At 45.3% G+C, this 9,859-nt stretch overlaps 5 protein-coding genes across 5 annotated transcripts; 2 read left to right on the top strand and 3 right to left on the bottom strand.

Annotated features, from left to right (window-relative positions):
• The first annotated feature begins 1 nt into the window (after window position 1).
• On the top strand, window positions 2–1,114 carry Arl6IP1 (ADP-ribosylation factor-like 6 interacting protein 1). Its single transcript, XM_017248384.3, has 3 exons — window positions 2–192; window positions 286–651; window positions 710–1,114. The coding sequence occupies exons 1-3, from the start codon at window positions 169–171 to the stop codon at window positions 911–913; spliced, it is 594 nt and encodes a 197-aa protein (XP_017103873.2). The 5' UTR covers window positions 2–168; the 3' UTR covers window positions 914–1,114.
• A 241-nt stretch (window positions 1,115–1,355) lies between these two features.
• On the bottom strand, window positions 1,356–3,233 carry LOC108130034 (G-patch domain and KOW motifs-containing protein). The gene is made up of 3 exons (XM_017248383.3): window positions 2,999–3,233; window positions 2,212–2,933; window positions 1,356–2,149 (listed from the first exon to the last, which is right to left on the bottom strand). The coding sequence occupies exons 1-3, from the start codon at window positions 3,133–3,135 to the stop codon at window positions 1,377–1,379; spliced, it is 1,632 nt and encodes a 543-aa protein (XP_017103872.2). The 5' UTR covers window positions 3,136–3,233; the 3' UTR covers window positions 1,356–1,376.
• Window positions 3,234–3,397: 164 nt separating this feature from the next.
• On the top strand, window positions 3,398–5,645 carry CCT3 (chaperonin containing TCP1 subunit 3). The gene is made up of 4 exons (XM_017248074.3): window positions 3,398–3,594; window positions 3,653–3,714; window positions 3,807–4,306; window positions 4,363–5,645. Exons 1-4 carry the CDS (start codon window positions 3,561–3,563, stop codon window positions 5,399–5,401), a joined length of 1,635 nt encoding a protein of 544 aa, XP_017103563.2. The 5' UTR covers window positions 3,398–3,560; the 3' UTR covers window positions 5,402–5,645.
• Mettl4 (Methyltransferase like 4) lies at window positions 5,604–6,723 on the bottom strand. Its single transcript, XM_017248076.2, has one exon. It carries the CDS (start codon window positions 6,721–6,723, stop codon window positions 5,707–5,709), a length of 1,017 nt encoding a protein of 338 aa, XP_017103565.2. The 3' UTR covers window positions 5,604–5,706.
• Window positions 6,724–6,801: 78 nt separating this feature from the next.
• On the bottom strand, window positions 6,802–8,966 carry LOC108129821 (probable protein disulfide-isomerase ER-60). Its single transcript, XM_070281562.1, has 2 exons — window positions 7,928–8,966; window positions 6,802–7,871 (listed from the first exon to the last, which is right to left on the bottom strand). Exon 1 carries the CDS (start codon window positions 8,906–8,908, stop codon window positions 7,985–7,987), a length of 924 nt encoding a protein of 307 aa, XP_070137663.1. The 5' UTR covers window positions 8,909–8,966; the 3' UTR covers window positions 6,802–7,871; window positions 7,928–7,984.
• Window positions 8,967–9,859: the final 893 nt, after the last annotated feature.

Below are 9,859 nucleotides of genomic sequence, written 5' to 3'. Positions count from 1 at the left end.
CACTGTCTGACACATGGTCACTCTGACAACAAATTGAACACCAGCGAAAAATCAATTTTAGCTGCGACACAAAACTGAAAACTACAAATTCCCGAAACCTGAGACAACAAATTCTTCTGAAACGAACTCTAGAACAGTGTTTATTGGCAGTAACAAAGAAAAATTAGAATGACGGCTTCGCAGGTAGATCAGGTAAGCAGAATATGATGCCCCGGCTGCTATAATACGGCGTCGCCATTTGCGAAAAACTTTGCACCCGAGTGACTTTTTCTGTTTCCCTTGCAGAAGCGTGCTCTCAACAAGCTAAAGCACGACCTGGAACCTTTTCGGACGGCAATCGTGGGTGCTTACGGTGTGCTTACCTGGGAGAAGCAGTACTACGCCGGGGTAGTGTTTGGAGGAATCAGCGTGTTGTTCCTGGTGCTCTGGTACCTAGACCTCTCCCTGATTACTCTCCTTTCGCTGCTGGCCCTGCTGAGAATCGTGCTAGACTACGTGTTCCCGACAATTTCCCGGCTACTGTTCGGCGGCATCAACTGGGATGGCGACCAGGAGGCAAAGTTCGAGGATGTTTGCGGTCAGGTGTGCAGCCTTAAGGCGAACCTAGTTATGTGGTACGAGTACCTCTTCAAGGAGCGCAAGTCCACAGTGGTATGTGCTGGAACAAGGAGACTATGACTCAGATACCTAATACGAAATATTCTTTTAGTTTGTGATCATCATTAGCTTGGGACTCTTGGCTCTCGCCTGGGTCGGGGCCATCATCAACAATCTTTTGCTGATGTATCTGGCCACTTTGCTGATCGCCATGTGGCCCGGATTGCAGGACAAGGACGTCTTCAAAGCCATCACCCAAAAAGTCTCAACAATTATCAATGAGAAGATCCAGTGCGGAAAGCGGAAGATGCAGTAAAAAAGATCCAAGATATTCATGCCTCAAACATAAGGAAACATTTTAAACTCACCTCATTTGACCAAAAATAGAACGATACCTAAGTCATCTACTTGCCATCATGCACAGCGCATATACAAAAGAACACCATTTACTAAATTCAAATTTTGAGCATTGCATTTCAACTATGTAATATCGTATAATATAAGTGCAGCATTATAATGAAGGTATTTTCATTGAATCACTAGCAAATCCCCCTCATCCATTCTACTCCTAAGTTTTACCATGTAAAAGCAAAGAAATCTCGGGGCGATTTGTACGGAGAGAGAAAAGGAAAGCGCAACAAAAGACATTTTTGTGATTATTTTGTGAGTTAATTGAAATTTATGATAATCCCGAGTAAGATACAAAAGAACTTAAGCGTTTAATGGACTATATTTAAATAAAAGATTTCAACTGAATAGATGAAATATCCAAGTATTAACTATCTACCCCTGCCGCGTGATCGCGACCGGGATCGAGACCTGGCGTGCTTGCTCTTCTTTGTTTTCTTTTTGTGCTTGCTGGAGTGCCGGCGGCGATGGTCGTCATCTTGGCTATCCTTGCTATCTGAGCTGGAATCTCTGTCTGCCCGGCGTGATTTGCTCTTGGACTTCTTTGAGTGTTTTCTTGACTTTCTACTTGAGGACTTTTTATGCTTTTGGCGTTCATACGCGGAGTCGGAGTCGCTTTCGGTGGACTCGCCAGTGTCCTCGGCTTCGTCTGAGCTGCTTTTTGGACGTCTACTGCTTCTAGGGCTAGGAGAACGTCGTCGGTCTTCTCGCTTCGATGTGGAAGAACTACTGTTTCGGGCTAGCGTATATTTCTGACTGTCTCGTGGTTCTTCTTTTGGAGATTTTTTCTCATCTTTGTATTGTCTTTCGCTACGGTTTTCTGATTTATAGAGTTTTCGGTCCTCTTCTCTGTATGACTTTCTATCGTTATCTCTATATGGTTTACGATCTTCTTCGCGGCTAGACTTTCTATCCTCGTCCTTGTAATGTTTTCGATCTTCCTCCTTGTGCCTTCTTCGGTCCTCCTCCTTATAGGATCTACCTTCCTCTGTTTTATAACTTTTTCGATCTCGATCGGTATCTCTATAGGATTTGCTCTCCTCCTTGCGATCTCTATCCTTTCTATCTGCTGGTTTCTCATGCTTAACTATTATCTGTCCATGCTCATTCTCCTGCTTTTTGAACTCCTCATACTTTGCCGTATCTGCAATTAAAATTAGAATTATAATTACTTTATAAATAAAATATATCCAGTCGTCAACTTACTTATGCACTTGCCGTACTGTGCATATTCCTTGCGCGAAACGGGTTGACATAGGAACTCATTGAACGCTTCCTTGGCTCCACCTATAGCCATTTTCACAATTACTCTCCCAGCATGATCATCAAAGCCTTCGATTTGTCCATACTGGTCCTTCTGTTTCCCGCCCAGGATTCGAACATATGCTTGCTTCTTGATTTCTAGAACCTCATTTTTCTCTGGCTGCACCAACAATGTTTTCGGTTTCAAAGCTTTGTCGGCGCCCAGTCCCATTCCCTTGGGCCGCAAGAATGGCGCGTCGTCCACAGGCCCGGAACCTTTCTTTTTTGGCGGTGGATCCACCCAGCCCATACCCCGCAGCATGGCCAAGCCAAATTGTTGGATGGGCACGTTATCATAGTCATCGAGTGTGGCCTCTTTAGCGCCATCCAGAGGTAGTTCATCTGCCTTCAGGGCTGGTAGTACAAGCTTCTGGCCATCTAAGCCTTCGCCCGGGTTGTTTTGAGTCGCGGCAAGGAGTTCTCTAGCGGCACGTTGTTCCAGATTTTCGCCAGCGGCACCAGCCGTTACCTCAGCTATGGACTGGGCAGCGGGCGTGGTCTCCTCTGGATCCGGCTCCTCTTCGCCCAATAGAACGGCTCGTCTCTTCATTAGACTCGCCAGGGCCGAAGAAGTTTTTTGGCTACCCAGCATTTCGATTACTAGCGGTGCAGCCTCAGCCTTTTCTCTATAAAATACGGTGAGTGAATTGGTCAATGCATTGAATATGGATAATTATATATCTAATCTTACGTTACAAGCTTTATTTCCTTGCCCTCCAAACATTTTATCAGTTCCACTGTTTTCTCCTCTTTCGGCTGCTTGCTGGGCAGTATGATCGGCTTCTTAGCCACCTTGCTGAAGCCAAATGATATCTTTTTGGCGTCCATGGCTAAGCTGGAGTATTATTTCTGCAATTTATGGTGAAATGCAGAAAATGCCGCCTCAATAGTTTGTAAACAAAAATGCAACAGCTGTTTTAAACTCGTTAAGAGCTGCCAACTCGATTTTTGTCATGTTGGACAACGATTAAATAAATTCGATTGACTTTCGATAACGCAATTATTTTTAGGGACTGACTTAAATCAAGGGTTTTTACCTCAAAACCGACTTTACTAAAACAATTTATATTCTTCTGTGAACTTTGTTGGATTGTGGAGGCCCTATTGTTCAGACACCAATCAGCTGACTAGACCTGGCTATCGAATCTTCCAGAACGTGTGTCATCGGCGCCCTAACCTCACATTCTTTGAAAAGCGGCAGCGCCTGCACGAGTTTTGTTTTCCGTCAAGAAATATATTAAAGAGCACAAACCATGTTCGGTGGACAGCAGCCAATACTCGTGTTGAGTGAGTATGAAAATTCCTTGTGGCAGGACGCCAAATCAGTAAACTTTTTTGCCCGCAGGCCAAAATACGAAGCGCGAATCGGGCCGCAAAGTGCAGTTGGAGAACATTCAAGCCGGAAAGGTATGAGTGTGTGTGAGTGACTCACATGTCTGGGAGTTTAGGTTTGCTCTGCGACCATCTGCTAATTGGAAAACCTTTTTGTCTTGAAACAGGCCATCGCTGATGTGATCCGCACCTGCTTGGGGCCCCAGGCCATGTTGAAGATGCTGATGGACCCGATGGGCGGCATTGTGATGACCAACGACGGAAATGCAATCCTCCGCGAGATCACCGTGCAGCACCCGGCAGCCAAGAGCATGATCGAGATTGCTCGCACACAGGACGAAGAGGTAGGTGACGGCACCACCTCGGTCATCGTGTTGGCCGGCGAGATGCTCGCCGCTGCTGAGCCCTTCCTCCAGCAGCAGATCCACCCCACTGTGATCATTCGTGCCTACCGCGAGGCTCTCGAGGACATTGTTGGCCATCTGCAGAGCGATCTAAGCGTGCTGCTGGATGTTAAGGACAAGGCCAAAATGGCCGAGGTGGTCAAGGCCTGCGTTGGCACCAAATTCATCGGCAAGTGGTCCGATCTGGCTGTGAAAATCGCCCTCGACGCCGTGGAAACAGTGACGCTGAACGAGAATGGTCGTCTGGAGGTTGACATTAAGCGGTAAGAAGCCCACTAATGCTGTAATATGTTCCCATTTAATATTTTTTTGAAAATAGCTATGCCAAGGTTGAGAAGATTCCCGGCGGCGCTATCGAAGAGTCGACTGTGCTCAAGGGTGTGATGATTAACAAGGATGTGACCCACCCCAAGATGCGGCGCTATATTGAGAACCCGCGCATCGTGCTGCTCGACTGCTCTCTGGAGTACAAGAAGGGCGAGAGTCAGACCAACGTGGAGATCATCGGGGAGCAGGACTTCACCCGCATGCTGCAGATTGAGGAAGAGTTCGTCCAGCGCATCTGCGCGGATATCATTGCCGTTAAGCCTGACTTGGTGTTCACCGAGAAGGGAGTCTCAGATCTGGCCCAGCACTATCTGCTAAAGGCTGGCATCACCGCCATCCGTCGTCTGCGCAAAACGGACAACCTGCGCATCGCCCGCGCCTGTGGAGCTACCATTGTTAACCGCACAGAGGAGTTGACTGAGAAGGACGTCGGCACTGGAGCTGGTCTGTTCGAGATTAAGAAGATTGGTGATGATTATTTCACCTTTGTGACACAGTGCAAGGATCCTAAGGCTTGCACCATTCTGTTGCGCGGCGCCAGCAAGGACATCCTCAATGAGACGGAGCGCAACCTGCAGGACGCCCTGCATGTGGCTCGCAACCTGGTGTTGGAGCCGCGTCTGGTTCCCGGCGGCGGAGCCGTGGAGATGGCTGTCTCTCAGTTGCTGTCCCGTAAACAGGTCAAGGGACCCTACACAGCCGTAGCCCACGCCCTGGAGATTATCCCCCGTACCCTGGCCCAGAACTGCGGTGCCAACACCATTCGAGCCCTGACCGCTTTGCGTGCCAAGCATGCTTCTCATACCGGAGATGGTGTCTGCGCCTGGGGCATCGATGGTGAGTCTGGTGAGATTGTGGACATGAACGTTAAGAACATCTGGGAGCCGCTGGCCGTGAAGCTGCAGACCTACAAGACCGCCGTCGAGACAGCCATCCTGCTGCTGCGTATCGATGACATCGTCTCTGGGTCGAAGAAGCGCGGCGGTAATGAGCCAACTAACCCGGCCGCCATGGCCCAGGGCCAGGAGTAGATCCTGCCACGAACCACGTGTATTAATAATGCTTACTATCCTTTAATACTTAATTTAACAAAAACTACGAAAAAAAAGAACACAAAATCCACACACACGCCACCCTTAAATGTTTAACATTTAGTTCTGGACGAAATTCGCCCCGTCCGCCAAAACACAAAATTCTGCTGCATTTTCTCTCATTAACAGTACACAAATAAAATTGTTAAAACTCAATAATAATAATAATAATAATCAATCATAATATCATAATAATGTACGGTCTCGATCGGAATATCGGAACTGCCTCAGCATTTTAAGATTCTTCAGACAATGTACAGTCGTTCGTCCATTAGTTTGAGTACCTCCATTCCGATTGAAGTGAACTGAGGCTGCAGATAGCGGGCAAATAGTTCCAGGCAATTGGGCTCCTTTTGACCCTCATCCAGAACTATGTGCTCCCGCAACCAGTCCAACAAAGGTGGCTTATGAGAGTGAACTATGCTGGGTATGTTCATGAGGAGCTGGGTTTTTTGTAGATTCCCTCCATAATCCATTGCAGCATTAACATGACAGGCCACGTATAACATTTCGTAGGGTTGCTTCTGGGTAAGATCCGCCTGAGGCGAAGTAATCAGTTGGTGGTCAGTGTTTAGCTTGTACCATCGCAACTTGTGCACAAGCCGAAGATTCCACCTTGGGAGCAGCTGCTGCTCTAGAGCCGTCTGATGTTGACCAGAATTGGTGCACCATATGGCAACCAGTGATCGCGGATGGATGAGTTTGGATAGCGGCATAAGTGCCAGCTGGTCGGTGTCCATCATGGCATAGCCCAGCTCTTTTTTGGCTTTCTTCAACCGCCGAATATACTTGTTCCTCCATGGGGGATCCATCACAATCAGGTCGTAGGCAGGCAGAAGTTGGGGTAGAAGGGTAAGCAGCTGGTCCACATTGTGGTTGTAGAAGCAGGCTCTATCTGGGATTAGATACACGTCCTCCTGGTACTGGAACCGCTGCATCCGGCCGCTCTTGTTGGCTCCATGAAGCTGCGGCAGGGTGTAGGCACATTCCCAGCATTTGGCCAAAGGCTTGGCCTCCCCTATAGGAGGCGGCTCGGGTAAGAGGTCCAAGTACTCTACGATTTGAGGATCAGGCTGAGATAGGGAGTCCTCGTCGTTTGCTTTTCTTTTACGCTTTTTTGAGCCAAGCTCCTTATGCGATTTCTTTGTTTCAAACTGGAAAAGTTCTGGCCTGACTTGGAACTCTTTATAGGCCTCGTTTATAAGTTTTCTGTGGTCCAGATATAAAGCGTATTGGTCTGTTTCCCTTCTTAGTTTAAACATAATTCTTTTTTATTTGTTTTAGTTATTATTATTTCTTTATTGAATTCCCAAACACCCAAACCGATAAAACACACTATCTTTACATCGATAATGGAAAAAAGCAACCTTCATAAATGCGGCAAATTTAAAAATATTATCTCTCTATTCTGGTATAACCATCTCCATTATAAATATATTTATACATCAATAAAAAATAAAGAAGGATGCGATGGGAAAAACTAGTGTCGGTAGAGTCATAGATATACAAAGTCGATTCTAGACATTCCAATAATTCGCCATGCATACGTAGTACCCCATTTTCATCACAAAAAAGAAGTTCATTTTCGGAGTGTTTGGCTACAAATTTTAACATTGACCATGTATATAGGTCCACTCTGTGGTAGGGCACCGGATTGTCCCTTTGACCTCTCTTTACGAAAAACATATCCCAATCGCCTTCCACTTCGGGGAAATTTATGGGAACCCCACCTCTATCAAGATTCATTGTGTACAGTCTTACTGAATCCTTCTTCAAAAGAACACCCAAACGATAAAAAGATTCCATAAAAGGTTCAAAGCCACCGTGGTAAAAAAATATAACTACGTCCTCGTTCGATGAGTTGATAATCTCGTTCCAGCGGGTCATGTCAATATCCTCGACATTAGGATATGTTCGGACTCCATTAATCACCATCTGACAGAAGTCAAGTAGCGCATCCTTGTTGGGTTCCTCCGGTTCCCCGATCCGATCAAAGAAGTGCATTTCGCCCTGACTAGTTACTCCGTATATGAGTGGAGCTCTATCCGACGTGCATCCATCACTTCCACGTATAAAAGATGTCTGTTTTTTAAGATGGTGGACATAGTTATCCACGTAAAAGTCCATTTCTTTTCCCAAATTGTTTGGATCTGCCAGTTCATATGCCACATCCGTCCACTTTTGGAAAAGATCCATAGGACCATGGGTGTGAAACATTAGTAGTAGGGGACGTCTTTTGGTTGCAAATTCCCGCTTCATCTTTTCATCAATACGCTTGAAACGATCCTCCAATTTATCCAAATAACTACTTTTTTCCCACAAAAAATCATCGGGTATAAACCGTGCGAATTCGTAAATAAAACGTGACATTTTAGTAGACTGTGCTTATACTTGGTAGGTAACTGGTCAACTGAAAAAGTTCTTTATTATGAGTCATATTTATACTATATTTTTATCTCGACTCACAATAGTCGTAAGGAACGTCGCTCGTAGTTGTAGATTATCGATAGAATTAATGTTACCCTACGCTTTATCAATATTGGTGTGAAAGAACTCCTTCATATGGGCCAGCAACTCTGCATGGAGTCGCCGATGCCCCCTTCGATTATAATAATTAAGCTCTTTGCTGGCATTTTCGGCCACGAATCTCAGCATAGACCATTGCCCCAGCTCATACTTGCACTTTATGGGATTAGTCTTCTGGAGTCTCGGTAGGAAAAATAGAGCAGGAACGGTTTCAACGCTGAACTTTTTGGGCGCACTTCCTCCTCGCAGGTCCAATTTGTACAGACGCACTGACTCCTGCTTTAAATGGCTATCGAGGCGTTCCAGATTCTGCATCAGACTATCATTCACTGTTGTTCCGTTCTGCTGAGAGTTATAGAAGCACACAGCTATGTCCTCATCCACTGAGTAGATCATCTCGTTCCAGTCGGCCAAGTCAATTTCCGTAATAGTGGAACCACATGTTGTGGGCTCCTCGAGATCTCCTTTAATCACCCGCCGGCAGAAGTCACCTAGCGTTTCCAAGCTGGGTATCGTGGGTCCATCGAAACCTCCAAAGAAATGCACTTCACCCAAAGACGTTACTCCGTATATCAGAGGAGATGAGTCCACGGATGTGCCTTCATCGCCGCGATGAAAGCTAAAATCATCCTCGTTGAATATGTAGCAGGCCCACAAGTCGTCCACGTAGAAGTCCATCTCTGGCCCTATACTGTCGGGACCCGCCAGTCGATATGCAAGATCCATCCATTTTTCCAAAGCTCCAAAGTTATCCGCAAATAAATGGAGCATTATAAGCAGAGGCCGTTTCTGGATTTCCCATTCTTCGCGCATTTTTCCAAAGTTGGGAAGTCGCTTAAGACGGTCCTCGTATTTCGGCAAAAAGAACGTTTTAAAATTCGGTGGCGGGGGATTGTATCCACAAAAATACCGGTGCGACATGTTTTATTATTTATTTACACCTTAAGTCGACCAGCGTTGTTGAACGTTGCCTATAACATGAGCTGATTAGTCATCCGTACATGTGTATGTTTTCTGACTTAGTCACATAATCGATAGACTTTCGATAGACCGAAAAAGCTTAAACAGAAATTTAAAAAATCGTTATTTTACCGCCATAAACTACACAGCCGTGTATAAGAGAACTATTTAGACGTTTAAGGAACAAAAGCCAAAACAAAAATTGCCCGGCTTTTGGAGCAGTTTGAAAAGTGGCTTACTTTCTTGTTTCTTTGTACTTTCCATGGAGGATCTGTAAAAAAAAATTCGAAAAATTTCAAAACGATATTTAAGCAATGTTTTGAATGAGGAAAGGCGCTTCTGGGTTTGCTGATTACAAAATGGTACTTTATTTCATGATCGGATACAAATTGGCAGAGCTATGGCCATCGGAGGGAGCAAAAGTGGGGAAATGAGGAAAACCCACATTTTTGTAGGGGTACCCCTTGGAAAAAATTCGAAAAATTTCAAAACGATATGTCAGCAATGTTTTGAATGAGGAAAGGCGCTTCTGGGTTTCCTGATTACAAAATGGTACTTTATTTCGTGATCGGATACAAATTGGCAGAGCTATGGCCATCGGAGGGAGCAAAAGTGGGGAAAAAGGGAAAATGAGGAAAACCCACATTTTTGTAGGGGTACCCCTTGGAAAAAATTCGAAAAATTTCAAAACGATATTTAAGCAATGTTTTAAATGAGGAAAGACGCCTCTGTGTTTCCTGATTACAAAATGGTACTTTATTTCGTGATCGGATACAAATTGGCAGAGCTATGGCCATCGGAGGGAGCAAAAGTGGGAAAATGGGGAAAACCCACATTTTTGTAGGGGTACCCCTTGGAAAAAATTCGAAAAATTTCAAAACGATATTTAAGCAATGTTTTAAATTAGGAAAG

Source organism: Drosophila bipectinata, chromosome 3R (genome assembly GCF_030179905.1).
Source record: "Drosophila bipectinata strain 14024-0381.07 chromosome 3R, DbipHiC1v2, whole genome shotgun sequence".
Classification (NCBI taxonomy): domain Eukaryota; kingdom Metazoa; phylum Arthropoda; class Insecta; order Diptera; family Drosophilidae; genus Drosophila; species Drosophila bipectinata.
The sequence above is the reverse complement of the archived record's forward strand: the minus strand, read 5'-3'. Positions and strand labels throughout refer to the sequence as shown.

Bases quoted from the DNA above. Each gene is read 5' to 3' on its own strand.
- Arl6IP1 (XM_017248384.3), top strand. From the start codon at position 169: ATGACGGCTTCGCAGGTAGATCAG. The intron at 193-285 runs GTAAGCAGAATA...TTTCCCTTGCAG, and splicing joins CGGCTTCGCAGGTAGATCAG to AAGCGTGCTCTCAACAAGCT. The intron at 652-709 runs GTATGTGCTGGA...ATATTCTTTTAG, and splicing joins AGGAGCGCAAGTCCACAGTG to TTTGTGATCATCATTAGCTT.
- LOC108130034 (XM_017248383.3), bottom strand. From the start codon at position 3,135: ATGGACGCCAAAAAGATATCATTTGGCTTCAGCAAGGTGGCTAAGAAG. The intron at 2,934-2,998 runs GTAAGATTAGAT...CGTATTTTATAG, and splicing joins AAGGAAATAAAGCTTGTAAC to AGAAAAGGCTGAGGCTGCAC. The intron at 2,150-2,211 runs GTAAGTTGACGA...TTTTAATTGCAG, and splicing joins ACAGTACGGCAAGTGCATAA to ATACGGCAAAGTATGAGGAG.
- CCT3 (XM_017248074.3), top strand. From the start codon at position 3,561: ATGTTCGGTGGACAGCAGCCAATACTCGTGTTGA. The intron at 3,595-3,652 runs GTGAGTATGAAA...TTTTGCCCGCAG, and splicing joins GCAGCCAATACTCGTGTTGA to GCCAAAATACGAAGCGCGAA. The intron at 4,307-4,362 runs GTAAGAAGCCCA...TTTTGAAAATAG, and splicing joins CTGGAGGTTGACATTAAGCG to CTATGCCAAGGTTGAGAAGA.
- Mettl4 (XM_017248076.2), bottom strand. From the start codon at position 6,723: ATGTTTAAACTAAGAAGGGAAACAGACCAATACGCTTTATATCTGGAC.
- LOC108129821 (XM_070281562.1), bottom strand. From the start codon at position 8,908: ATGTCGCACCGGTATTTTTGTGGATACAATCCCCCGCCACCGAATTTT.